A 24732-nucleotide genomic window follows, 5' to 3' on the forward strand; every position below is an offset into this window, starting at 1 on the left:
ACTTTATGTGGACATGCCAGATGAGATTCCCTGAACACTCGCCCAGGGAGATGGAAATATCAGCAGGAATTAACAGAGACATCACCTTGGCACATTTAATTTGTGTCCCCTCCGTGCTTTGCCAGCTTTCAGCTGAGGTTGGTTGTATGATTTGGTGAACTAAACTGGGGAAAGGCTGATTCGAGAACAAAAAATGGAGCTGAAGAAGAGCTGGGGGTTCTTATTCATAGAAATAAAATTATAATCCCTTATCAAAAGACAAATATGTGATAGTCTGGCAGTAGAATTCATAAGAGCATCATGAGCTATAAATTAAAAGAAGAAAGGACAAAGACATAAAGAAAAACAGTAATCCAACCATGGGAGAACAGCAAGAAAAGCAGCTGGTTCAGATATTCATATTGACAAAACTCTGGCTGGATATCAAATATATCCCTTCCCACCCCGAAATCCTGTGGCTTTCAAGGGAGCACAAACACCCCTTATCATTCTACATCATTAATTGCCAGTCCTACTCTGTCCAAGGACCAGAGCACTGAACTCTGAATGCACATACAAGGGGTCCTTATCACCCTCTACCCCCCAGTACAGCCTCAGTCCTGTGGGTTCATGTGGGGAGAAGCAGGAGTTGCCATATGGAACATATCAGTCAAAGGAAAGTATTTTTATTTTACATAGAAGGCCATTCACAATCACCCACTGGTGTTTGCCATAAAATCAAGACAAAGTGAGGTTTTTTCAGCACTGTCTGGTCTCAGGGAATGTGGATGGATGTTCATCCAGTTTTACTGCAGTCTGGAATAGAATTTCTTCATGCAAGGAGCACATTTAGCTGTCTGCAAATTCCAGAGGTGTTTTCAGTAGAAGTGCAAGGTTGTGCTATCAAAGGAGAACATGAGCCAGAGATGTTCTATTATCCATATCCTATTAAAGGTCAGCCAGAGCTCTTACCTCAGTGCTATAATGTGACCAGAAACTTAATTGAAAATATACAAAAAGGTTATTAACAAAGAGATGAAACCGTAGTAAATTTCATATAGCCCACAGAAGGACTCTTGCTAGAAAGAGAAGGTTACATAGATAGATAGATAGGCCTTTAATTAAGGTGTATTGCTGGGTTAAGTGTAAATTTTCCAAGCAAAAATGAAGATAGAAAACTGGTAATTGCTTCCAATTTATATTATAAAAATCAGTCATATTCATTTAACTTCCTATGACAGCCTTACTTAATTCTAAGCTTCATTCACTTAATTGGAAGGGGGAATTCTTTGAGTAAAAACATAAGGAATTGAGGAAAGAGACAAGCAGATTGCAAAAACTGAATGAACAGCACTTTAAATGAAATCATTAAAACCCCTCGTCTAAGATTCTCAGTAGATTCATGTTTGCTGTCCTCAAGGGATATTTATTATCAAAGCTGAGTAGGAAAAGATTGGGAATTATAACAGAAAAAAAATCTCTAATGGTTTCTTGAAAATTGAATCTGAAGAACTCCCTGTTTCTATTACTGTCATAATTTCTCCATGTCTCAAAGTTAGTGTAGAGTAGAAACTCAAATATTTCTCTCACTGACACCTCTTTGCTACTCTGATGTCACCTCTAACACAAAGGTTCACGTGCCCAGGTACATTTATCTCAACCAAATTCTCACTTTGTTCACAACAGATTCACAGGAGGGAAGGAAGGGAGTACGTTCAAGGAGGCTTTGTTGTGAATATTCACACAACTCTCTTTGCATAAATCAGTCTCAGAGAAAAAAAAAAAAAAAGAAAAAAATCCTTCCTGAAGCGGTGAGTGAGTGTTTGTGGGTTTGGGAGTTAACCAGTGGTGATTAGGAAACAATCCGTGGTGGCTGAGGTGGCAGATAAGAAGCAGGGATGTGAAGAGCTGACATTTAAAAGTAATAGTCCTGGAGAATACCAGTGATTCACAGGAGCAGATATCAGAATCACTTGATGACTACTGTTGGATAATAAGTCTACAACCCTTTCAAAGATTTTTTAAAAATCGCTGCCCTAACGAAAATTGACTTCTGAAAGGGTTTTAGTTCTTCAGGGCGAATATTCACAAAGCTTCATGATGTGAAACTGCCCACTCTCCTTGCCCTGACAAAGCCCAGCATGGGATGGCTTCTCCACATTTACTGTTCCTGGACAGGAGATAGAGTTCTGTAATTCAAATCAGCCAAGGTGCACGGAATTTTAGTCCCTCCATGCAAAAATGAAAACCAGTGCATCACGAATGCATTCCTGCTGTGGGCAGTGGGTTCTGCCACAGGCAAATGCATCAGCAGCACCATTCCCAAATCTTTCTGGGATCCATTTAAGCAACCACTACAAAAGGATCCATAGCAGAACGTGGGGAAAGCTGAGGCAAAGAAGATACTAAATCTCTCCCTGTCAGAAGTCAAATGATGTTAGAGAAGTTACTCAATGGATGATTTTGGTCTACACCGCTGGTTTCTGGAGGGAAGTGACAAGGGACACTGCTCCATCAATTGAAATAAGAGGAGGTTAAAACGTCCAGATACCAATTGTTCAGAAATATAAAAATAATCATGCTGCAAAAGTAATTAACACTTTCAGTTTTCTAAGGGCTGAGGAAGCTTTAACTAATTAAAAGTAAGGTTAGAGTAATTAAAACTCAGATGTTAGGTTGCTAAGGGGAACAGAATAATAGACTGAATTAATTATCTTAAAGAATTCAAGACTAAAACACCAAAACATTCCTGTGTTTACATGAAAGGAATGTGCTCTCAGTATGTCAAGAACATTGCAGGTAGCAACAATAAATTTTTATCTGTCAGCAGGAAGGGAAGATAGAGCTCCAGAAAACCCAGGGAGGATTAGGGAGAACAGTAGACAATTGACAGTGAAACACAGACAAAGCTGGGAACATAACTATAAAGTGCTTGAGGAAATCCCTAAATCCACTGGTATTAAAGCATTTACAGTGACTTTTCAATTTCATGGCAGCCTCACTATCAGAGAGTTCTGTCGTTTCTGACAGTGGACGCAGGCTCAGGTCTTCAAGTCAAAAAAGCTTTAGTTCACTTTGAAGTTATTCTATGAAACAATTTCAGATGATTTCCCAAGACACAGCCAGTGAGCCTTAGCTGGGAATACAGAAAGAAGTTTTAAAAAGGTAAGATAGAGGATGAAACTGAAGCATTTCAGCTGCTGGGTAGCGAGCACACACTGTCAGAGTTCAGTGATACCTTTTCACAACAGCAAGGCTTTCCCCAACCTTTGCTTCTGTCTCTGAGCTACTTTTGCCAAAATTTATAATTACACCTAGAACTGGATCATTGAAATAACCCAAGTAAAAAAAAAATGGAATAAAAACCAGGGGGTTGTCTATTTTCCTTAGCCCAGATTATGTCCATGATCTAATTGAAAGCACAGCTCCACACACAGCTGGAGTGGCACCAAGAGGTGGTGAAATGAACTTTCAAGAGTCAAGAGTAGAAGAATTTTGTTATAATGGCTTCAGTGCTTTTCTTTTTTTCCAGTAGACATACAATAATCTGCCTTCAGGAAAAGAGAAGTGAGATAACTCCCATTTTCCAAGGGGAAAATGAGCATCCAGGCAGTCACCATGAACCTGGCTGAAATGTTGGGAGTTCACAGCCCACCTTCCCCTTCTCATGGAGAGGCATGGAGCAAGCACATTACTTTGGCACTAAAAGTCAGTTCTGATAAACATTTGTTAAGAAAATAAGCCCTAAAAAGAACTTCTTTGATACCTAAACAGAGTAAGATGTGAAAACCCAGCAAAAACTGAAGAAATTTAATGGAAACTCCCTTTGCTGTCAGTAAAAACAGGTTCTAGATAAGCATAAGAAGAAGGGAAAGGGCTTATTTCAGGGAACAAATATCCATGGTTCTTGCCCAGATGGGCAGACCCAGGCACTCTTTAACTGGAAGTACCCCAGTCCCACCCTGTACAGTTCCTCCAACAAACTCAGAGTTGTTCCACCACAGCTCTGTCGTGCAGTGGCTGTGACAGGGAAATGCAGCTGTTAAGATGAACTCCTCACTGCATTTCCTGCACATGAGACCTCTCTTACTTGCTCCTTTTGCCTGCTTGTCTGCTCTGACACAACCATGAAGCTCTGGATCCCAAAGCTCAGCCAGGCCCAGCAGTTACTGCCCACCCAGCTGGTCCAGCACCATTTCTCAGCATCCCTCTCTCATCCCCTCTCCTGCCACATCTGCATCTTTGTGCCTTTTCATTTGGATCTTTTTCTTTCATTTTTAAACCCTCTACTTCTTCCCACGTGCAGTGTCTTTACCAGCATGGTGACACCTTCCCTGTCAGTGTTATAAGAAGCTGGAAGGCAGGAGTGATTTATACAATCACCCCTAAGAGATAACACCATGTAAGTGGTGTGAGCTCTCATGGACTGCACAGAGCAGGAGAGCAGAAGCCTGAGCTCATGCTGCCCCTGACACCCAGCTCAGCCATTCCAGAGCCTGAACCCAGCCCTGCTGGAGTCATCACAAAGGGCTGCTGGATGTAACAGCACAGCACGAGCTCCTGCATCTCTCCTCTGCTGTTGTCTCAAGGTGTCTCTAGAGTGAAAGCGTGTGAAGTGTTTCAAAGATTTAACGTACTACAGTTGTCATCCCACAATTCTTATTCATCCCTGATAATTTCTGCCTGTGGGAGTAGGCCCGTTGGCTCCATAATCGTCATTATTTGTAACATTTCTTGTATTATTCACAACACATCTCCTTCTCTGACATACTTTTATTAATTTTAGAAGTGGAACATTTTTAGCAGCAAGCTTTACATATTGAACAGATGCATGATATAATTAACCAAGAAATGTCGTAAGAAACACAAAGAAAATATTCTTCTCATTATATTCAATATTTAATTGCTCACAGTTATTCTCAAGTCAAATTTCTGCTGCTCAGAGTTGTCACAGATCACTTACATTGTTTCAAGAGTTTTTTTTTTAGTGAGCCTAAGAGCTCATTTTCTTAGCTTTAGACTTTTTAATCTATCAAAATGAAAAAGGAAAATCACACCTTAGGTAAGGATGTGGCATTAGTACTTTACCCCCAGTTTGGCAAACACCCTGTAGGGATTTTTTTTACTGCATCAAAAAAGGTTTGCAAGTCTTGTCCCGTACTGAATATACCTGATGGAAATTTCAGCAGCCCCATAATGATGTCAGAGTTTGCATCCTCAAAGAAAAGTAAAGTAGGTCTAGAAGAGCTAAGGGTTTATCCAAGTTTGCCAAAGTTTAACTTTATGACTGAGTGGCCCAATTTTTTACCCTTTATTATCCTAAAAGTTGGAATTACTTGTTCACTCCTCTGCCATCCATACTGTGCTGTTGTTACTACAGAATGAAGCAAGTATTTTTTTCCTCTAGGAAAGAGATTTACAGGACAGAGATTCCCAAATTGGTCTGTAGAGTAGTTGTCTCCCCTTTTTCTATTCCAAAAGGAGTGGTAACGAGCCAAAAATCTGCCACAAATGCCACCTATAAAGAGACAAAAAAGTTGCTAAGACACTCTTGAGTATATGGGCAGACTGGAACAAGGTTAAGTGAACCACTGCTGGCATCCAGGCAATCATGGAATCTGTGATCCTGTGGACCTGTGGTCCTTGGTACATGGCAGTGTATCAGTGTTAGATTTATCTTACCTAACTCCAGCTGTCTAACATCAATAAACTGCCCTCTCCAGATTCTCTACATGTTTTGCTGAGTATTAGGAAGTGCTATTAGGAAGCAACTTCAAAGGACAACTCATTTCAGCCCAGCAGAACAAAGTGAGGGGGGATGAGTCAGCTCTCAGTGCTTGTCCCCTCTGCCAACAGCTCAGGACTTGGGTGGATTGTTTAGGCTGAATGTTTAACTTCAGATGGCTCAAGATGGGTGAAGTGAACCACACTCAGATTTGTATTCAACATCAAATCCTGCTGCTTCCCACAACCTGAATTATTTTAGTCATCAGGTGCCTTACTCACTGCCTTTTGCTGTTTTCTTCAAGGAGCATTTACGGAGTAAAAAGCCTTTCCTAGAAATGAAAAGGAGAATGCTCCTTACATTTCTAGTTTTGCTTCTGGTAGCCCAGTGCTTCCTGCAGGAGGGGGAGGTGTGGATGTGGTGGGCTCTGTGTGTGCAAGAGATACCAGCGATGCTGCAGCCAGGGAGGAGGAGATGTTTCCAAGAGCTTCCTGGCAAGCAGTTGGTCATCCAGGCATCAGGAGAGCACAGAAATGGGATGACTTGGCAGCCAGGGCTGTGCTGGTTGGTGCACCAGGAATCAGCACTTTCTACAATGGAAGCAGATTTCCCAATCCTAGGGAATCTCAGTAGCTGCTGGGGGTGTCTGATTCTCTCACAGACCACTGAAAATCTCCATGCTGGATTTTAAAGATGCAGCTAATGGATATCCTGGTGACTCAACGTGAGTCAGTCCAATTAAGAACTGAATCAGGCTCTCCAAATATTCCCATGAAGCTCTTCCTCTGAAGACTTCAAAGTGCATTACAGAGATTCAAAGTGCTAATGAGGGTAATCCAATGATGATATCAATGCTGGCATGACACAGTGCCTGTGTGACCAGGGACAAGTCCATTTAGAGACACACTTACTGCACATATTTAGGAACCACACAGAAATTTGGACTGGAATAATAAAGATTGCATCTTGACAATCTTCTCTGTAAGCTGATTGTAAAATTTTATAGAAAAAGCATTCCACTAACTGTGGCACTCTGGGGGCTTTCCTACAATAAATACCTGTCCTGCTCCATTCTGGAACATAAACTGAGCTGCACAGCCAGATCTGTTGTCTGAACCATAAAGCCCCTGTTCACAGCTTTCACAGAGGTTGTATCTATACTGCAAATCCAGAAGGAGAAGGGCACAGTTTAATCCATGATCTCTCAGGCTGTGTCACTGTTAGAACCCTCCCTGACATGGCACTGGCCTGTCCCAGCTCTCCCAGATAATGCCTTGGAATACATCAAAGTCCAGGGATGGTTCCCTGTAGACTGTCTGGATGAGACCACGTGCTTGAGATGCAGGAATGGGGGGAAAGAGTTGAATCGTGTGAGTGTGAGCCAGGATACACGACTGTGTGTTTGGGTTATTTTATTTTCTGGCCATAACCAGAGAGACCAGGGAATAAATGATCACCCTTCCTGAGGCACTGAACTACTCTTCCTGAAAAAGCTGCTCCCTGAAAAAAGTCCTTTGGTGAGAGTGTGCAAAGAGAAAGCTCCTGGCTTTGGCCAGGGTTTGTCCCTTGCCATGGCTGAGCTGGGGACGGCCGTCGCCTGGGCTGCTGTCCAGCTGGATCCAGCACCCACTCATTCACTGCAGAAAGCAGAAAAAGAAACAGGAAAAAACGGGATGTTTCCATGGTGACTGGACTGTTTACTTTCTTCTGACTGTTATCACAAATTTTGTCATCCAAACAAGCAACAGATGTCGGAAATAACATTTGGGTTTGGTGAGCGTTCATTTTGGATACGCCACGGGGAAAGGTACTGACCTGGAGCCCAAGGAAGTGGCACAAGCTCATCAGTGGGCAAAACATCAAGCACAAACATCCAGCTTCTAAATACTGGGCTTGGAGCTCTTCCTCTGTAATGTTTCCCAATTGCATTGAATTTCTAGATTTCATTTATTTTTTGTGATGGTTGTTGAAAGTAAAAAAAAGGTCAGGAGTAACCTCACATCAGGTTTTCTGAAGAAATGGCAAAAACTTAGATTTTAATATTCTAGAACAATGAAGAAAGAACAGAAATCAAAGCCATGTAATCAGTTCCTGTTAGCACTGATGCTGGAGTGCAGAACAGGTTATCCTGTATTCATTTATGATGCATTCCAGAGCAACAGGTGGAAGTACAAGCAATGCTTCTTCTGTGTGTCTGGTCAGCTTGTCATTATTATTCAGATAACAAAACACAGCATAAGTGGGAAAAATCTCAACAATTTTCAGTAACCACTAATCAACCTTCTCCTTGCTTTCCTGTGATTCTACCATCCTATTTCCCTATTTCAACTCCCCACCCTGGTCTACTTTTTGGAGCAACACCTGGTTCCCACCTTTGCTACAGAGCTTTTGTCCTTCTCTCCCCTCTTTCAGACGAGTTCATTTCTTTAACATACCAGCAGCATTTACTGAAAGGTTCCATAGAGAATTTCATAGCTCTGCCCAAATTTCCAGCACACAGTCTAAGGACTTTGCTAAACCACAATCTCAGTGCTGTTGGTTTGGTTTTCTTGTAAATCAGACTTTTTATTCACAGTATAATAGATCAAAAACCCCAGAGAGTTTCCATAGATGTCCTTGCTGGCTAAACAGGCTGCACAAACCACGAGCTACTCAACAGTTAATAATAAGCAGCTTCTCCCCCCAGCACTTGGTTTGAAAGGACTACAAGCTCTGAGTCATTGCACAGTTGATTTGAGCTTAACCCTAATAGCTCTGTTATGTCCTGGCTTATTCCTAAATCTTCTTGGAAGCAGGAGAATGTCAACAATAAACTTGTAAGTAAGGTTTAACACTCTTAACACCAGGTAAACTGCTTTATCTCAATTGAAAATATCAGTAGTGTCCTTTCCACTACACCACGGAGCTGTAAAGTAACGCCGGAGCAGAAGCATGTGCCTGCTGGTATATGCCTGAAGAGGTTCTGGGAATTAATTCTGCTTTGCAGAACTATTCCAGTTATTCATGTGACTCAGCGGCGGAGACCGGGATCTTCCTGCACTCCAGGGTGACGTGCTGATTCAGGCTGGTTCAGCAGCCCGGCAGAGGAGGCACCTTATCAAAAGAAAAGCCCTCTTTGGGGACAGGCTCTCCCAGCAGCTGGGAAGGAAATTTCCAATGCGCTCCCTGCGCTGCTCCGGTGGGGTGAGATTAGCGAGTTATTATTAGAGCTGGATGATTTTCTTTACCGTAGGTAAAAAGGTAATTGTTCTTTTAAATCAATAAATTATTTCTGGGTACCGCTGCTGTGATGTGTGTCCAGATGTGATCCCAGGGCTGAGGGCAGTGTCACAGGAGAATTGTGCTCTGCACCTCTGCTTTCAGTCATACCTGGGGGGATTTCAGCCACACTCCGTATTCAAGTTTTATTTATAAATGTTTTAGAAAGGATTAATACCTGGCTGACTCTTGTTACACACACTTTGCAGAGTGAACAGTAAATGGCAAGTCATTCATCAGTACCCCCTAAACTTATCCAACTTAGTATGGAATGACTGATCAAGACATTCGGAATAGATTAACCCTTTATAAACCGATTGCAAATAGTGTCTAGGCCAACAGGCACTCATCAGCCACATTATCTGATTGAATGCAGGCATCTGGGATGGAAGCCTGAGCATCTCAGCCAGTCAGTCCACACTCTCTGTGGGCAATACAGTCAAGGGAGTGAGCTGAGTCCTCCAAAAACAGTAAATATCCAAAGTAGGTCTGTCAAGAGGTAACCAAAATATTTTAAGTGACCAGCCCAGGATCTCACAAAACAGATCAAGACAATTCACAATTCCTAATTTCTGAGTCCTGAGTCCACCAGACCACAGCTGCCCTATAATCACATCATGATAGCTCTGCAGTTCTGCAGAAAAGCTGTGAATACATTTAATCAAGGGTCTTAAATCTGCCAGCTCCAGAAAAACAGACTTCCTTCAATACTGTTCCACAATCCAGTATTTTGGTAGGAGCAGCCAGTGTAGCCAAGCCAGCAACCACCCAAACATTACAGTACCCAGAAGTACCTGGTGAGGAGCAGGGGTTACATCCCACACCTGTACTGTGGTTTCACAGTTCATCCTGATACAAATAACAATTACAAAGTGTTTTTGAAACGTGTTGTACCAATTGCAATACCAAAGTATTGCTTCCTGTACTCACTGTTCCTCCACAGCCTCCCTCCCCTGACCTTACATCGGATTTTTCTCTTTCAGCAGACATTATTTTCTGTCTGCTCTGTTGCTCACCTCTCCCACAACAAATGGTACATGAAAAATATGGGGGAAGCAGTAGATTTAACCACTCCAATGGATAACAGAATAAGGACAGCAGCATGTGATACATAAATTAATTTTTAACAATCCATCTGCTGACACATGCTCTAGATGTATCCATGGATTGGAGCAAAAGAAGAGATACTGTCAATAAAAGTGAAAACAGTGCTGTCCAAAATAGAAAGGGGGAAAAAAGTTCTAAAACTATCTCAGTATGTTTTACTTATTCACCCTGAAGACCTGGAAGGTTTCTCCAGAGCTAGTCAGACTATAGCTGTTAATGTAGGTACAACCTCTTTTAATTGCCCCCAGTCCATGAAGCTGTAAATTCTTTCCAAAAACAGAACTTCAGCATTTTTATCTACATGAGAAACTTAACCAGCAGGTACTGAGAGGCATAAATCCATGTGGTATTTGAAGGTTAAAAAACAGAGGAAATGTGTAGCCTGGGAAAATTAGGGACTTTCCATTCCCGGTGTAATGAAACGACAGATTTAAAGTGCAGAGTGAGAAAAGTCACTGAAAGGAATTAGGCTTCAAGCTTCCTGAGACATGCAGGCTTTGTTTTTCAAGGCTATTGATAAATCTATCAGTCTCCCGATTACTGTCCCCCTCGCCCCTTGAAAAACCCTGAAAAAGAGGAATTTGCTGCCTTAATTGGAAGGAAAATGGTTCAGAGAATATCCACTGTAAGGTCTCTCTGAAGAAGGAAAGTCCCCGGAGGCAAAACAATAATTGGTTTTGACCTTCCGCAGTTCAGGAGGCGTCGGTAAAGACGAGACTTAAACACGGCCTGACAACTGCGAGTTCCAATCAAACTCAGAAAGAGACGGAAATTGGATAAGCAAATTCCTTTTTGTTCATGACCCCGGTGCTGCTTTCCTTTCCCCCTGCAGCATGACACATCAGAATCTGTCCTGCGTGCCATAAATCAGTGCTGGGGCAGGCACAGCCCGTGAATGCCGCGTTTGTGGGGCCGGTACCGCGGGCTGGTGGCCATGGCAGGGCCGGGCCGGGCCAGGCCGGGCCGGGCTGGGCTGGCTGGGCCCGGCACAAAGCCTGGCTCAGAGGAAGGAAGCCGGGTGATTTCATTGCTGTTTTCAGCACGGTGTCAATTCCCTCGCTCCAGCTTTGGAAGGACTCTCCACAGCAGCGCCTAGGAGCCGCTTGCCAATTTAAGGAAATTTGGTTTTGAATGCAGAAGCCCACAATCCTCATTCTGTCAGGAGCTGCAGCTGACAAAATGCTTTCCTTTTTGTACATCTGAGCTCATAGAGGACACTCTTTGTCATTCCCTGCCACCGCTCCGGGAAACGTAATGTTTCCTGTGTCACCTTCCGCATGGCAAGTGCATCTTGTCTGGGTGTCCCTGCAAACTCCTGGCAGAGCTGCAGCCACCTCCGTGCTTCCCACAGCTTGTCCCTGTCACCCCTGCTCCGCCTGCCACACTCCTCAAGTTATTTGTTACCTGCAGACCCCACACAGAACTTAAAACTTCTTTTTATGCTTCAAGCACAACTTAGGTTAATAAAGCTTCCAAGGCCGGCAGAGAAAGATTTTCCTTACAGAGGATCTGAATGCCATTGTACAATTAAATGTCTTTAAAAACTAAAAGAGAAATGGCAAAGGCTCACCACAGCAATGCCCTGGACCAAATAAAACCCCATGAACTAATGGTGAATTTTTCCACCAGCCACTTTGAGATGGTCACCACTGAAACCCGAGCCATGTAATTTGCAGATATGACTCACTAGAGCTGGAGGTCCAAAAGCATTAAGAGCAAAGATTGGAGAGATATCAAGGCTTTGGAGACAAAAATTAGTTATTTTTAGGGTCTGATGAGACAGAGGTGAAAGTATCAGTGGTCTACAATAAGGTAAGTGTGATGTTCAGGCACTTTCACAGAGTTGAAAGAGTTTCAGTTTCTCCTGGAAAGGAGGTGAAAGCTGGAATGGCTCTGTACAGATAGGGTTACATGAGTTATGAGCAGTAGGACTGTCCCAGAGTGCCAGCTCCACGTGCTCTGACCTTTCCTCAAGTTTTGGGAAAAGCTGCTTCTCAGACATGCCTCCTTCAGCTGAACCTAAGCCCTGTTTCCATGAGCCATGGCTCTCCCAGCCTTTTCGGTGTCATGACAGCTGGCTCCTGCTGAGTCTGTGGAAAGGACTCTGTCCCAGAAGGGCTGCCTGGCTCTTTTAGGCTAGGAGTGCCCAAAGATCCAATGTGACATTCCGAGCATGGTGGCCAAGTGGAATATCCCGACAGCCTCCAAAGCCACAGAGCAGCTGCTGCAGTTGAGCAACGCTGGGGCTGTGAGCTGGCACCTCTCAGTGACCAGGGACACTGGCCCAGCCCAGTCCCACCACCAAACACCACCACCACTGGTGTTTGGAAAGGCTGGATTTGGAACATGCTTCAGAATTCCAGATCTCTGCTGTTTGCATCCTCCAAGTCTTTGCTTCCAAGATGCTTCCCCACCACGAGTCTTACCTTGTTTCATTCCTACTTAAAAGGTTTTGGTTAATTCACTTTGATTTGGGGAATTCTAGCAACAGACAACTCTCCTTCTTGCTCCGAATTTCACTCCACAGACTGAGACTTCTATGATGCCCTGCTGCCAGTTTTTCCCTCCTGTCCTTAGGAAGTATTACAGACTGTGAGCAGGAGAATGAATCCTTGTCTATAATGTTCAAGCTGTATGTAGACAAGGGGAATTACTAAAACTGGGACAGGCTCAGCACCAGCACTTTATGTAGGACAATATGTACCTCCTGAGCTGGGTGTCCTTGCTGAAGTGACACCTCTGCAGAGGAATGCTGACATTCCCAGGGATGTGTTGTGGTAGTGCAGAGGCTCCTGCAAAGACCCAGCAGGGCAGGTTAGCTGGGAGCATATAAAAAAATCTATAAATAACATTCTATAAACAAGGTTCCATAAAAAGACCTAAAAATACCAAAAGGGCATTTTTTTCAGTTGGTGAGGTTTGTAAAGTGATTTTATTTGTTTTTGTTCTACTGAATCAGAATGAAGCTTTAGAGCCAAGATAAGAAAAAGAAAAACCTAACAGTCAAACTGAAAGATGCTGTGTGCCTTTAATGCCCCAAGAAATCAAACTGTGCTGAGTTCCCATCACAGTGGCACAAATCCATTGTCTAACCCATTATTAACTCTTTACAGTCATAATTTGATACTTGCTTAGTGCTCAGAAAGGATGATCCTTGATTCCAAGAAGTCTCAATTTAAGTAGTAAGGAATACTTGCAACTTTGGTTTCTGTTTTTCATTTTTGTGTTTTAACTTCCTCTGCTTAACATATCCTCTTTAACTTCCTCTGCACTTCATTGTGAACAACAGGCTTCAGCCATTGATCTCAAAATGATTCAAAAACATTCTCCTGATTTCAGAAGACAAAGCAGAGTGGTAGCACACTGAAGGAATTTATTTGAGCTCTTGGGCAGGTCAGGAGCAGAAAGAGCCCAGTCTCTGCAAAGTCACAGTGACTCCTCCATCTTCTCCTATTTTCAATGCTATGAGTCGCAAGAAGGGAAGCCCACGATGGCAGGGGTGACATGAGGACAAGGAATGAGCCAAAACAAGTGTCCTGAAGTTACTTCCTAACACAGCACCCAGGGAGGGTTTTCTGTCAGAATCCTTTGGCTCTCCCCATTGAGGCTACAGAGGTTCTGTTAAGAAGAGGCTGGACAAGGACCTGAGACACAATTTTCACATTCTGTTCCAGTGCAAGGCTGCAGGAGGGGGCCCAGCAGAGCCTCCTGCATGGCAGCTCCTGTCTGAGCCCCCAGTTCTCCATACTCAGCTGTTGTGGAGGACACGGGATCCCGCTGGGCTGCGGCACAGCCGCGGAGTCACGCGGGACACACTCCGCTCTCCTGCCTTGGGGGCACTTTGCCCCACAGATCATTTGGGGTCACCCCATTTGTTTTCAAGGTCTGTTGAACCCCTCAAATGTACATTTTAAAGATCGCCAAGGCAGAGGCTTGGTGCTTTTGGTGGCATCTCTGTCAAATCACAGTCTCCTTCGAGAGGAGCACCCAGCGCTCCCAGACATCCGTGCTATGGGAATGACACACCAGTCACACTGCTCACACCAACTGTGGCAGTAAACTCCAGTTCAACTTTGACATTTAGTTCCTGCACAGTGACTCATGGCTGCCCATGATGCTCCCTTTAGGGATGCCTGACTCCAAAGCCAATGCAGGAAAAAATCAGCAAGATACAGAAATCAGAAATTGTCATTTGCTGCAATGAGGGACCTCAGAATTTTTATAAATTGAAGGGAAAAACAAGAGAGAGAACAACTGCCCAGTTGCTGTCTCTTTTTGGAGTGAGAATTGGCCATTTATATTTAAAATACTTTTCACTAAGTGTTCTTTTTTAAACAGTCTACCAGTCAATGAGTGTCACCAAAACTGTTCAGTTTCATGAAACCATCAGCTCTTCCTATTTCCAGAGTTTTAGAAAAAATGGGACCACAAAGTTTGGAGTGCATTCCATAAAACTGTAAAGAGCACCACATGTATTACTTATCATGTTCATCCTGTTTATAATCCTTGACTGACTTAGAGGCTCCTGAGAGTCACTGGGAGACCACTTGTGTCCCTTCTGACCAGGTCTGAGGTCTCCAGGGCAGGTGGAAGGTGACAGCAAGGAGCACATTTTGTTTCTGAAGGAACACTGAAGAATGTGGGAGCAGGGCTCTGTTGTCATCCCAAGGATGACAGCATGGACATCCACCACAGCTGAGCCAGACACAACCAAGTCTCCTCTCCCTGTCCCTTCTAATTTTACTAGTAATGTTCTGGAGCTATTTATGCAGCTGATGCAGAGAGAGCAGTGGGAAAAAAAGTATTTTTTAAATCTTAAATAACTTTCTATATATGGATGTCTAGAATTACTTCACAAATACTAATTAGCAAAAACATAGTTGTATGTAAGTTAACAACTAAAGATTGTTTTCCTAGGCTAAGTGAAGGCATTCTGGAGACAAAGTAACACAATTCAGCATTTCCTTTAAATCTGTACAAACACATCTTACAAGGGTGTGCTCTCTTTTTCAGAGGCTGAAAAGGTGCTCCTTTGAAATGTTTCATTTCCCAAGGTATAATTTCCTTGTACTTCCAACATTTCTAAGAAACCTTGAACCCCACTTTAGAGATGGAGCTGAGCTCTGTGATGACTTAATGAGCTGAAGAACAGCCCAGAGTGCCCAAATTTTCCTTACATTTCTACCTAAAGGTATAAAATGCATTACCAAAGTCCTGTAGCAGAAAATCTGTAAACAGCTAAATGAGGGCATATACACATCTGCCACCTGGAAAATGTCCAAGGAAATGTGCTCAGAAACCCAGCTCCTTTCCCTCACCTGCATCACAGAATTCTTTATTTGCCTAACAGCAGTTTGAGGCAAAAAGTGCATTCAAAAGTTGGTTTAAGACTTATTGACAGTGTTGGGGGGTAGAAAATTGCAGTGGACGTCAGTAATCTGAGCATTTTTGGACTCGAGCAGTGCTCAGATTTAGGAACAGTGATGCTATTTCAAGTTTATGTTTGCTAATATTAGTAAGTAGTCAGACATACCAGAGTGCTGCTTTTATTTTTGTGTTTCTATTTTTCCTTAAAGTCAAAGTTTTGATTTAAGACAAAATACAGCCATGGCAGCAGGAGTGGTAGAAGTGGTAACACATCACCATTCAGCCAAGTCATTTGGATTAGTGGGTTTTGGAATGAAGAGGTTTCAGTATATTTGATTTTCTTGTCTTAGATTTCTTGAGCTGGTTTCAAACCACTCAACTCTTAAAATCTCTCATGAGTCAATGTTTCTAACCCAAGACTGACAGGAGATATTCTGGATGTGTCTAAGTGGTTTAGGATCCTGCTAGGCTAGGGATGAATTTATAGTCCCTGAAAGGTGCAAAATAAATAAATAATTATTCTGAGTGCTTATCAATGGCTATAGATAATCATTCCCAGAATCTCAGACCGGTTTGGGTGGGAAGGGACCTCAAAGCTAATCACATTCCATGGGCAGGGGCTCCTTCCACTATCCCAGGTTGCTCCAAGCCCTGTCCAGCCTCACACTTCCAGGTGTCCAGGGGTAGCCACAGCTTCTCTGGGAAACCTTTGTGTGGAATCTGCAGTCAGGGGTGACCTGCTGGTGACCAGCACACTCAGTCAACACACACTGCTCCTTACACAGATTACATCACACAATCTGCATGTTGCTCATTTGCTACCCAGCACTGCTCATTAAATAAACATTAATGTGACGGGCAGGCATCTTAACCAGGCATGCAAAAATAACACCAGGTGTAAAGAAACAACTTATTATACACGTACAAGTAGGTAATACAGTCCAGGAAGGCAGCAGGTAATACTGTCCAGGTGCCTTCTAGTAATCCCTTAAAAATAACCTCTTACATCTTTCACATAAGATCCTTTCCCCACTTAATTCCATCTTATTACATTTTATAGAAAATTCAAATGATGAAAATTCAGTTTCTTCAACAACACATTAGTGTGGTATAGATGCTCTGATTTGGGGTCAATTTCAGTTCTTAAAAAACAAATTACTCATAGTACGTGGGAGTGAGAAGTATTACTGTTTACCTACCTAGCTGCTCTGAAACAGCAGACTCCCTTCACTGCTGTGCTACCTTTTTGCCATCATGATTGCAAGAAGATAACTGGCAAGTAACAATCTCTGAGCAACTCTGCCAAGAGGTAAAATTCACAAAATTCACCAAGAGGCAAAATTTTACCAAGAGGTAAAATTTACAAAAGAGGTAAATAGACCAGTGGCATTTATGTATGTATGTATGCATCACAAGACATGGGGATGTATGCAAGGCTAAAATTCCCTGAATTTGGAATTCTAAACCTGGACTGGTTTGTGTGAAATTCTCACTTCACTGACCTCAAACTCAGTTTTTTCCCTGGAAAATGAGCAGCTCTCACAAATGGAGTCTGTAAGGTGCTCAGCAGGTTATTCAGAAGACCCAAGTAATTTCTTAACACTGGGAGATTCACCATCTAAAATCCCCTTGGCCATTCTGGAGGGCTTATCCTCCAGAATTTGCTGTTAATGGCATTCAACCCTCCAAATATTGCCCCTATTTTAGATCCCAAAATTAACTCAAAAATCAAATTTTCCTTCAACCTACTGCCATTACTTCCAAATTTCAATGCTCTGTGGTGAGCACTCTGTAGGGCAGAGGATCATGTCCTGCTGTGGGTGCTGCAGACCCTGCTCCAGGTCTGGTTTTCAGAGCAGGGTCTGCAGTGTTTCTCCCTTGGTGTTTGATGCCATTCCCCTTTCCACACAGGGAATGGGTGGCCGTGGCAGGAGGTGAACACTGATCCCAGGGCAGCATCTCACATTTCACTGCCTTTTAAAGCTCAGACCAACACTGTGCTGTCACTGTTCTGCCTTTAAACAAGCCCTTTCATTTTGGTGCCTTGTGCAGGGCTTTTTGTTTTGCCTTTGGGTTAAATTCCTTTTAACTCGGGATTCTTTTGTGAGAGTTTTCATCCCCATTCTGGATGTCCCACCCACTCAGCATCACTTGAAATGAAAAGATTAGATGCCAACTGGTCTCCAAGCACAGAATGAAAGAGAACAACAAATTCTACCAAGGATCTCTCTCAGACTGCAAAAATAAAAGATGAGTTTTTATTGGCAAAGGCCTCTCTTGATCTGTTAATATCAAGGAAGACAAAATTATCTGTGTTCTTTGTGAAGCAGCAGTTGTTTTAGTGGGGAAGGAAGCCAAGACAGCTGTTAGATAGTTCAGTACAAAATACTGACAGCGACACACCAACAACAACACCAGCAGTGAGGGACTCGGCCAAACCACCACAACACCAAATATTATTGATGTTTCTGCTTTTCAAAGGTTTGACAAGCTGCGATAATTGAAAATTTTCAGAGTGAAAGATGACTTTTGAGTTCATCTTGGCCTATTCTGCCTAAAGGATGCTGTGGAAAAAGCAGCAAAATTTCTCAGCTACAAAAGCCCCCATTGAGAAGAGGGAGGCAGGTCTTGGTCAGCACTCAAGATTCAGAGGGGAAGGAGCCATCCCTGTTTAGTTTGGATGCAGGAGTTTGCTCCTTTGAGGAATGAGAGGCCGTGAGATTTCCACAGCTTTTGAGGAGTCCTCAGGTCAAGTTACTTGAACAAATGGCTTTGTCCACATAACCTGCAGCATGCCCAACCCCATGACAAGGGATTATGAAATCATTTCTTCCACTTCCCCGGGGCAGGATGAAATATGGGGTGCACTGAGGCTGGGACCAGAGCTTCCTGGCTGGGACCTTGCTCTCACCCTGTCATCTCGCTCTGGTGGCCTGATCTCTCCTGCACATCATTTCCTCTGTTTCTAACATCCCAGGAAGTGTTTATTTGCAGATCTCCAAGACTTTCAGATAGACCTAATACCTAAACACCAGGAATTTAACTCTGCTTTCAGTTGTCCCCACCATGTCACACCTGTACAGCTACAGGTAAGTTGCATATTAAGCTCAGCAACAGAGATAGGAGGTAGGGAGCAAAATTTGGCCCATCAGCAAGAGCTCCAGCCACCAGTGCAACACAGACTGCTAAAGACTGCAGTAAACATGCCCTCTGGCCTTTTCTGGAAGGTTTCACATCCAATTTCTCCCTTTCCAGGCCCCCGTGTCCTCTGGAAAAGCTTTTTTTTTTTTTTTTTTTACTAACTACACCCTTCTACAGGGCACTCTGCGTCCCTCTCCAGCTGCACCTTCTAAGTTTTGCTAATTCAAATTACTGTCTAAATTGCATTTATGGGGGAAAAAAAAGTCATTTTCTATGAGTGTAGAATTACACATTGGCTGTTTCTTATAGATTTGGATCATAAAAGAACTTAGAGAAAAAAAAAACACATAAACTTACAGCCCAGCTTGGCTAGAACAGCCTTTGTCCTGCATCAGTGGATGCAGTAGAGAACAGAATGTGATACATTTTTATAATAAGGAACAAGAAAGACCCCACAACTCTGATGGAAATCAAAGTTCACCCCACCAACAGAAAACTCCCACTGATGAACCTGTTCCAAAGTGGAGCTCAGCCCTAGATCTCCCCAAACACTCATTGTGAAATTATTTCACAGCATCAGTGGCCCCTGCAACCTTTTCCCCCTTCTCTCTTTTTATGAGGGATGCATCACATCCTAAATTCCATAACAGATGTTCTTTACAAGGCTACAATAATTTACAGTGAGTGTTGTGTGGGTAGGGAACTCAGGCTTTTCAAAATCCCTGGGTTTGCAGTGGACACATCTCGCCTGCAGCACGCACGGTCAAACTCAGTGAAAATGTCCAAGATCCTCTAACATACATTTGGGAACTTTCCCAAACAGAAGTGGACTTGACAAGCCAGCAACTAGAGAGAGATAATTCTTAGAATTCAAAAGTCAGTAGAAATATTTAAATCTCCACAGCAAAATTCACTCTTGGTGTCTGTTATTTCCTATCTCAATTTTGTGCTGTGGCTCAGCACGGTTTTCACTCAGGGAGCAGATCCTTTTGACTCACCAGATTGAAGATAACCTTGCCAAAAGGGAACTTGCATGAAGCTGCCCACTGAATTCACAGGGGATGAAAGGAAAGTTGCAGCTCTAACAGCAACATCACCTGACAAAGTCTTTGGTATTTTATAACTTAAAAAAAAAAAAAAAAAAAAAAAAAAGAAAAAAAAAATCTTTTTTGCAACTTCTCTTAGTGTTTTCAACAGCTGGATGTTTTACTGTATTCACAGGCAGATCCAAATATAAATAGTAGTTTCTCTACTGACCCACATACTTGGCCTATATTCAGAGTCTTCTAAGATGTTTCCATTAGCTGCAGAACAGTGTCAGGTCTTTCTCCAGTGAAATTTTATTTATGAGGTCTTCTTTCCCAGCACAAAACAGGACTAGATGAGCTGGAGTCAGGCTCCTTGCTCACAGCTGGAAGCCTGTTTTCCTCCTATCCTCCATGGACATGTACCTTTACCCTCAGTATCTTTCATGGCTGCATTTTTAGATGTCATTTCCAGTGCTATGTGAAGAAAGGAGACTGAAAGAGAGGACAAGCCATAGCTAGAGGGAAGACTGAGAAAATAAAAGTCAAGGAAGGAAGCTAGTGGAAGCTGAGGCACACGGCCCCACAATTAGTATTTTTTTAATATTTTATAACTACATTTACAATACTCTTAACTCATCCGCCCTGTGAAATCTCCACTCCAGAGAATCCAGAGTAACTGAATTAATCTAACTACAAAACCCATGGCTCAAATCCTCTGGCCTTTGTGTGGGGAAGTCTTTCATTGGAGCTTTCAGCTGGAAAAAGACTGCAGGAATTTGTGGCTGTGCAGCATGCAGTTACAATAAATATATAATTCATCATGGAGAGGTTTGTTAAAACCGTTAGGAATAAAATAAATGTTCCTCTTTCCTATTGAAGAGAGATGTCAGTTTTTCTCTTACGATTCCTAAAAGGGCCAGCCAGGAAGAATAAAGGCTTATTACAAGGGAAAGCATATAGAGCCCTTTTATGAACTCTGGCTGCAGCCCTTCTCTTTGTGAGCCTCTTTGTTTCAGTTTGTTTTTCAGCAGCTGTATCTGATCTGTAACTCGCACACTTTCATCCTGTGACAAAACACAGCTGCAAAGTGACTGCAAGTTTCTCATCTGTCCATCTCTGGGCATTCTCACAGATGGGACAGGTATGAGAAGCACCAAACCCAGCTTTGGGGTGATAAATCTGATAAATAGTGGTACAGTGAGTCACGAGTGCTGGCTATCTCTTGGCTCATCTTTCTTGGAAGGATCAGTGATAGCACTGTATCACCAAAGATGCTGAAGTTCACCAGTATGAAGTGAAGGCAATTACTGGCATTACAGGCTGCCTGGGTTGCCATCCCTTAAACAGGGTTTTTAGGGACAGAAATATTTTTTTTCAAATGCAGGGTAAGAAAACCAATCACCACGTGTTTAGTCTAAGCCTTCCACTCTGAAAAACCCTCAACACTCAGACAGGAGTGGCCAGAGCACAACCAATGCACAACAACCTCAAGCATCTCCTTGCCTGATTTTTGATGACTTAGTTAAAATTATTACAGGGTCCCTTTGTATAAAATGTGCATGTTAATGCTTTGTTTAGACAAAGCTGCCTTGAGAGAAAATTGTTTATTTTACATAGGCGAGGTTGCAGTGAGTTCAGTGCATCTTGGACACCAAAGAAGAGCCATGGATATCCCATAATTTCTAGATTTTCCATCTCCCCCCAAGTATTCCCTCTCCTGAAGTTTCCTAGTTTCTCAAAGCACATTCTCTGCAATGAGCTGCTCACCACAGATGGGTTCCCCTATTCCAACCCTGCAAAAAGACCACCAGGAACAATCACCTCCCAAACATTCCCATGGAACCCTGTCCTTTCTTCCCCACGTTCTGCTGAAGAATTCCACATTTTCTAATTGTGATTTACAGAGGGGGGGAAGACACACTAATGACTGCAACTCTTACCACTAATTACCACTTATTCAGACACTAATGGACTTTGTTGGCCAATGCAAGTCAATGTAAAAGCCTTTGCAATTTGAAAAGAACAGTTTTAAGTTATTAAACACTGTGGATCTCAGGCACTGGTAATGGTTCACATGCCCACATTTCTCTCCACAGTTAGAAAAAGGAATGTACAGCAACAGCACCTGCACTGCCTGAGTGGCCACTTTGACCTGGGCTGCACTTACAGCTTTTACTGCTCTCCTTACTTTGAGTTTGGATGCACTCAGCAAAAAGAGTAGACTGGCAAACACAGAATCAGAAAACCTCCAAAACATCAGGGGACACCTTCCACTTGGAAGTTGGACTTCCTGTCCAGCCTGGCCATGGACACTTCCAGGGATCCAGGGGCAGCCACAGCTTCTCTGGGCACCCTGTGCCAGGGCCTCTTCACCCTTACAGGGAAGAATTTTTTCCCAATATCCCATCCCACCCTACTTTCTGTCAGTGGGAAATCTTTCCCCCTTGTCCTACCACTACAAGCCCTTGTAAATACTCTGTCTCCATCTTTCTTGTAGACTTTTCTTGTAACCATAGAGAAAAGCAAGATAATCAAATATTTTGCAGGATGGAAACTCTGAGTTATTTTTAGTGAAAGGATCAAAATTAGTTCATTAAGAAGTTCTGTCTGATAATGTCAAACCATTCATATCTATAATTAATCTTTAATACTGTAGTAATTTTTAGAAGCTGAAAAGAGTTGAATTCTGAAACATGGAGTCAAAATGAAAGTTGCTTTTTCAATCTCAAGTAGTATCAGTGTTTCCATTGAAAACTTCATCAAGATCAACTTCCCCAAAGCTCTGACTTTGGTGCCAAAACAGCATTTTCAAGAAGAAATTTATTCTGTTAAAATTAAAAATAAATTTTAAAACCCCAACAAACCAAACAAAACCCTACAAAACCCAAAACCCGGCTGCCTGGCAGTTGCACCTCTCTAAAAATAACTGAGCCAAGTCAAATCCACCCACCTTCCCTCTCCATCACAAAGGCAACCTCTCCCAGTTTGATTACAAACCTCAGGGCACGCTGTGGTTTCGCTTCCAGCTGTAGGTCCCGGAGCTGGGCTGATTACAGGAACACCCCATGACTTCCTACACGAGAAAAGATTTTCTCAGAAAGAATTGGCCCAGACTGCAATGCCAGTAGATCTGTCTTGGCAAATGGCTGTGATGGACATTGTAGTGCAGAATAAGCTCCTTCCCCATATGGACAGGTTCAAGGTGGAAGCCCAATCCCATCCCACATCTGGCAGCCCAGCTGCTGCTGGGAGGGATGACTTTTCCCCTCTCTGCATGGAGGCAGCTCTGCCTGTAGGGCTTTCCAGTGAATATCATCACACCCATTCAAGTCAGCAAAGGCTTCTCTCACTTTCAGGACTGACTTAAACTGTAGCTAAGAACATTTTGGGATCTAAGCTTTGAACTTTTCATTTGTGGGGCTGAGAGAATGCACTAGTTTAATTAAGAAACTGAATGAACTCAAAGTAAAATAGGAGCACCATTTCCAGAAACAGATTTAAATACTCTTTTAGAAATTATTAATTATGTATTTAACTTTTTACTTACTGAACACTTCTTTCCACTCCTACACACAAATCCCACGATTCCTCCACATTTGGGCAACTTGGTCTAGTGAAAGGTGTCCCTGCCCATGGCATGGGGTTGGAACTGGATGAGCTTTAAGGTCCATTCCAAACATTCATGGACTCCATGGTTTAAAGTTGTGCAAACCCTTCCAAATACTTTTGATTTGGTAGCTGTTACTTCCATTTTGCACCCACTTTCCACGGGTGTGATTGACTTTAGAGGGAAAGCAGGGAGGAAAGGGAAATCCATGATCCACAGCAGGACAGGGAAGACAAGAAGAGCACACCCACGTTTCTCAGCTGCTGTGCATTTCCAGGCAGGAGGTCCAGGGAAGGAGAGAAATCAGGTACCCACTCTGGTGAATACAGAGGTGTTTCCGGGTCACTAAAAATTCCAGAATTATTCCACATTTTCTCCAGTCTTCTTTTCCACTGCAAAGACCAAAACCTGCCCCGTCAGATGCCAACCAAGCTGTTACTTGTTTTGTTTTGCAGGTTGCTAAGGAACAGGGCTGTTTTTGCTTACTTGCCTCCCTTGGGCTATTTCACAACACTTTGTAATATACACTGCTCTTTTTTACTGCACATCTGGTTTTGATTTCAGGTTTCAGAACCCCCTCTGAAAACTGAGATATTAGTTTTTCATATCTATCATCTAGACAAAGTGCATCAGCCTGTCAAACTGAGTGCACCGGTGAGACACATTTAACCCTCTCAAGTTACCCTCCCAAAAGCTGTTTTCATTTGTTGTCGAGTTCAGACTGTGGAAGTAGCTCAAGTATTTTGTCTAATTTGCTGTGTGAAATTAGCTGCAACCACCATTAAATTTTAGGTATGAAATAAAAACTACCCGTTCCTTCAAAACGTGCCATTGGATAGGAAACCCTCCTGCCTCACAAATGCTAACAATGGGAGAGCTGTGCCGTGGATTAATTGCTCACCACCCTGTTAGATGCTCAAAACTTCTCCCAAACCTCCTATCTTTCATTTTCCTTGGAAGCAGCTACTCCCAGAAAGCAGCTAACCAGCATGGAGAGGATTTCTCCTGTGTCTCTGGAAAATGGTGTTGTGGGATGGCAGAACAGCCCAGTTTGTTCTTTGGGGCAGCAGCAAACATGTCCTGCTGCCCCAGCACTGGAGCTGGCCACAGGATCATGGAGTCACTGAGGTTGGGGAAGCCCTCTAAGATTATCAAGTCCAACCATTAACCCAGCACCACTAAACCATGTCCCCAGTGCCACATCCCCATGTTTTTTGAACATTTCCAGGGATGCTGATTCTACCACCACCCTGGGCAGCCTGTTCCAGTGCCTGACCACACTTTCAGTGAAGAAGCTTTTCCTAATATACAATCTAAACCTCACCTGATGCAACTTGAGGCCATTTTCTCAACCACATACAAATAAAGTGATGGGGATAACATGTATTCCTGCTCTGCTGCTACCCCTAAACCAAGTGGTCCTGACCTAAGGCCTCTCTCAAAGCCTTTCTCCACACTCTCCAAGCAAAGCTCTGACAGAGAAGGAGGGGTGGGCAGAGCTAACAGTGTTCCTTTAGTCT

General features: G+C 43.0%; 1 protein-coding gene across 7 annotated transcripts in view; it reads right to left on the bottom strand.

Moving 5' to 3' along the window:
• Nucleotides 1-23884, bottom strand: part of LOC148222776 (uncharacterized) — a 36099-nt gene extending 12215 nt beyond the window's left edge. For 2 of the 7 annotated variants that reach the window (XR_015805317.1, XR_015805316.1), the window contains exons 1-2: nt 23153-23884; nt 22603-22678 (exon numbers count right to left, since the gene is read on the bottom strand). Coding sequence is in view for 1 of the 7 variants with exons in the window: in XM_088169646.1 (XP_088025772.1) it covers nt 22603-22678; nt 23153-23244 (168 nt within the window). In the remaining 6 variants the exon portion in view is untranslated. Of the gene's footprint in view, nt 1-22602; nt 22745-23152 lie in introns of those variants that run through there. The other 5 variants (XR_015805314.1, XR_015805315.1, XR_015805319.1 and 2 more) reach the window with 5 other exon arrangements.
• Nucleotides 23885-24732: the final 848 nt, after the last annotated feature.

This window comes from Sturnus vulgaris, chromosome 9, assembly GCF_052056855.1.
Source record: "Sturnus vulgaris isolate bStuVul1 chromosome 9, bStuVul1.hap1, whole genome shotgun sequence".
NCBI classification, from domain to species: Eukaryota; Metazoa; Chordata; class Aves; order Passeriformes; family Sturnidae; genus Sturnus; species Sturnus vulgaris.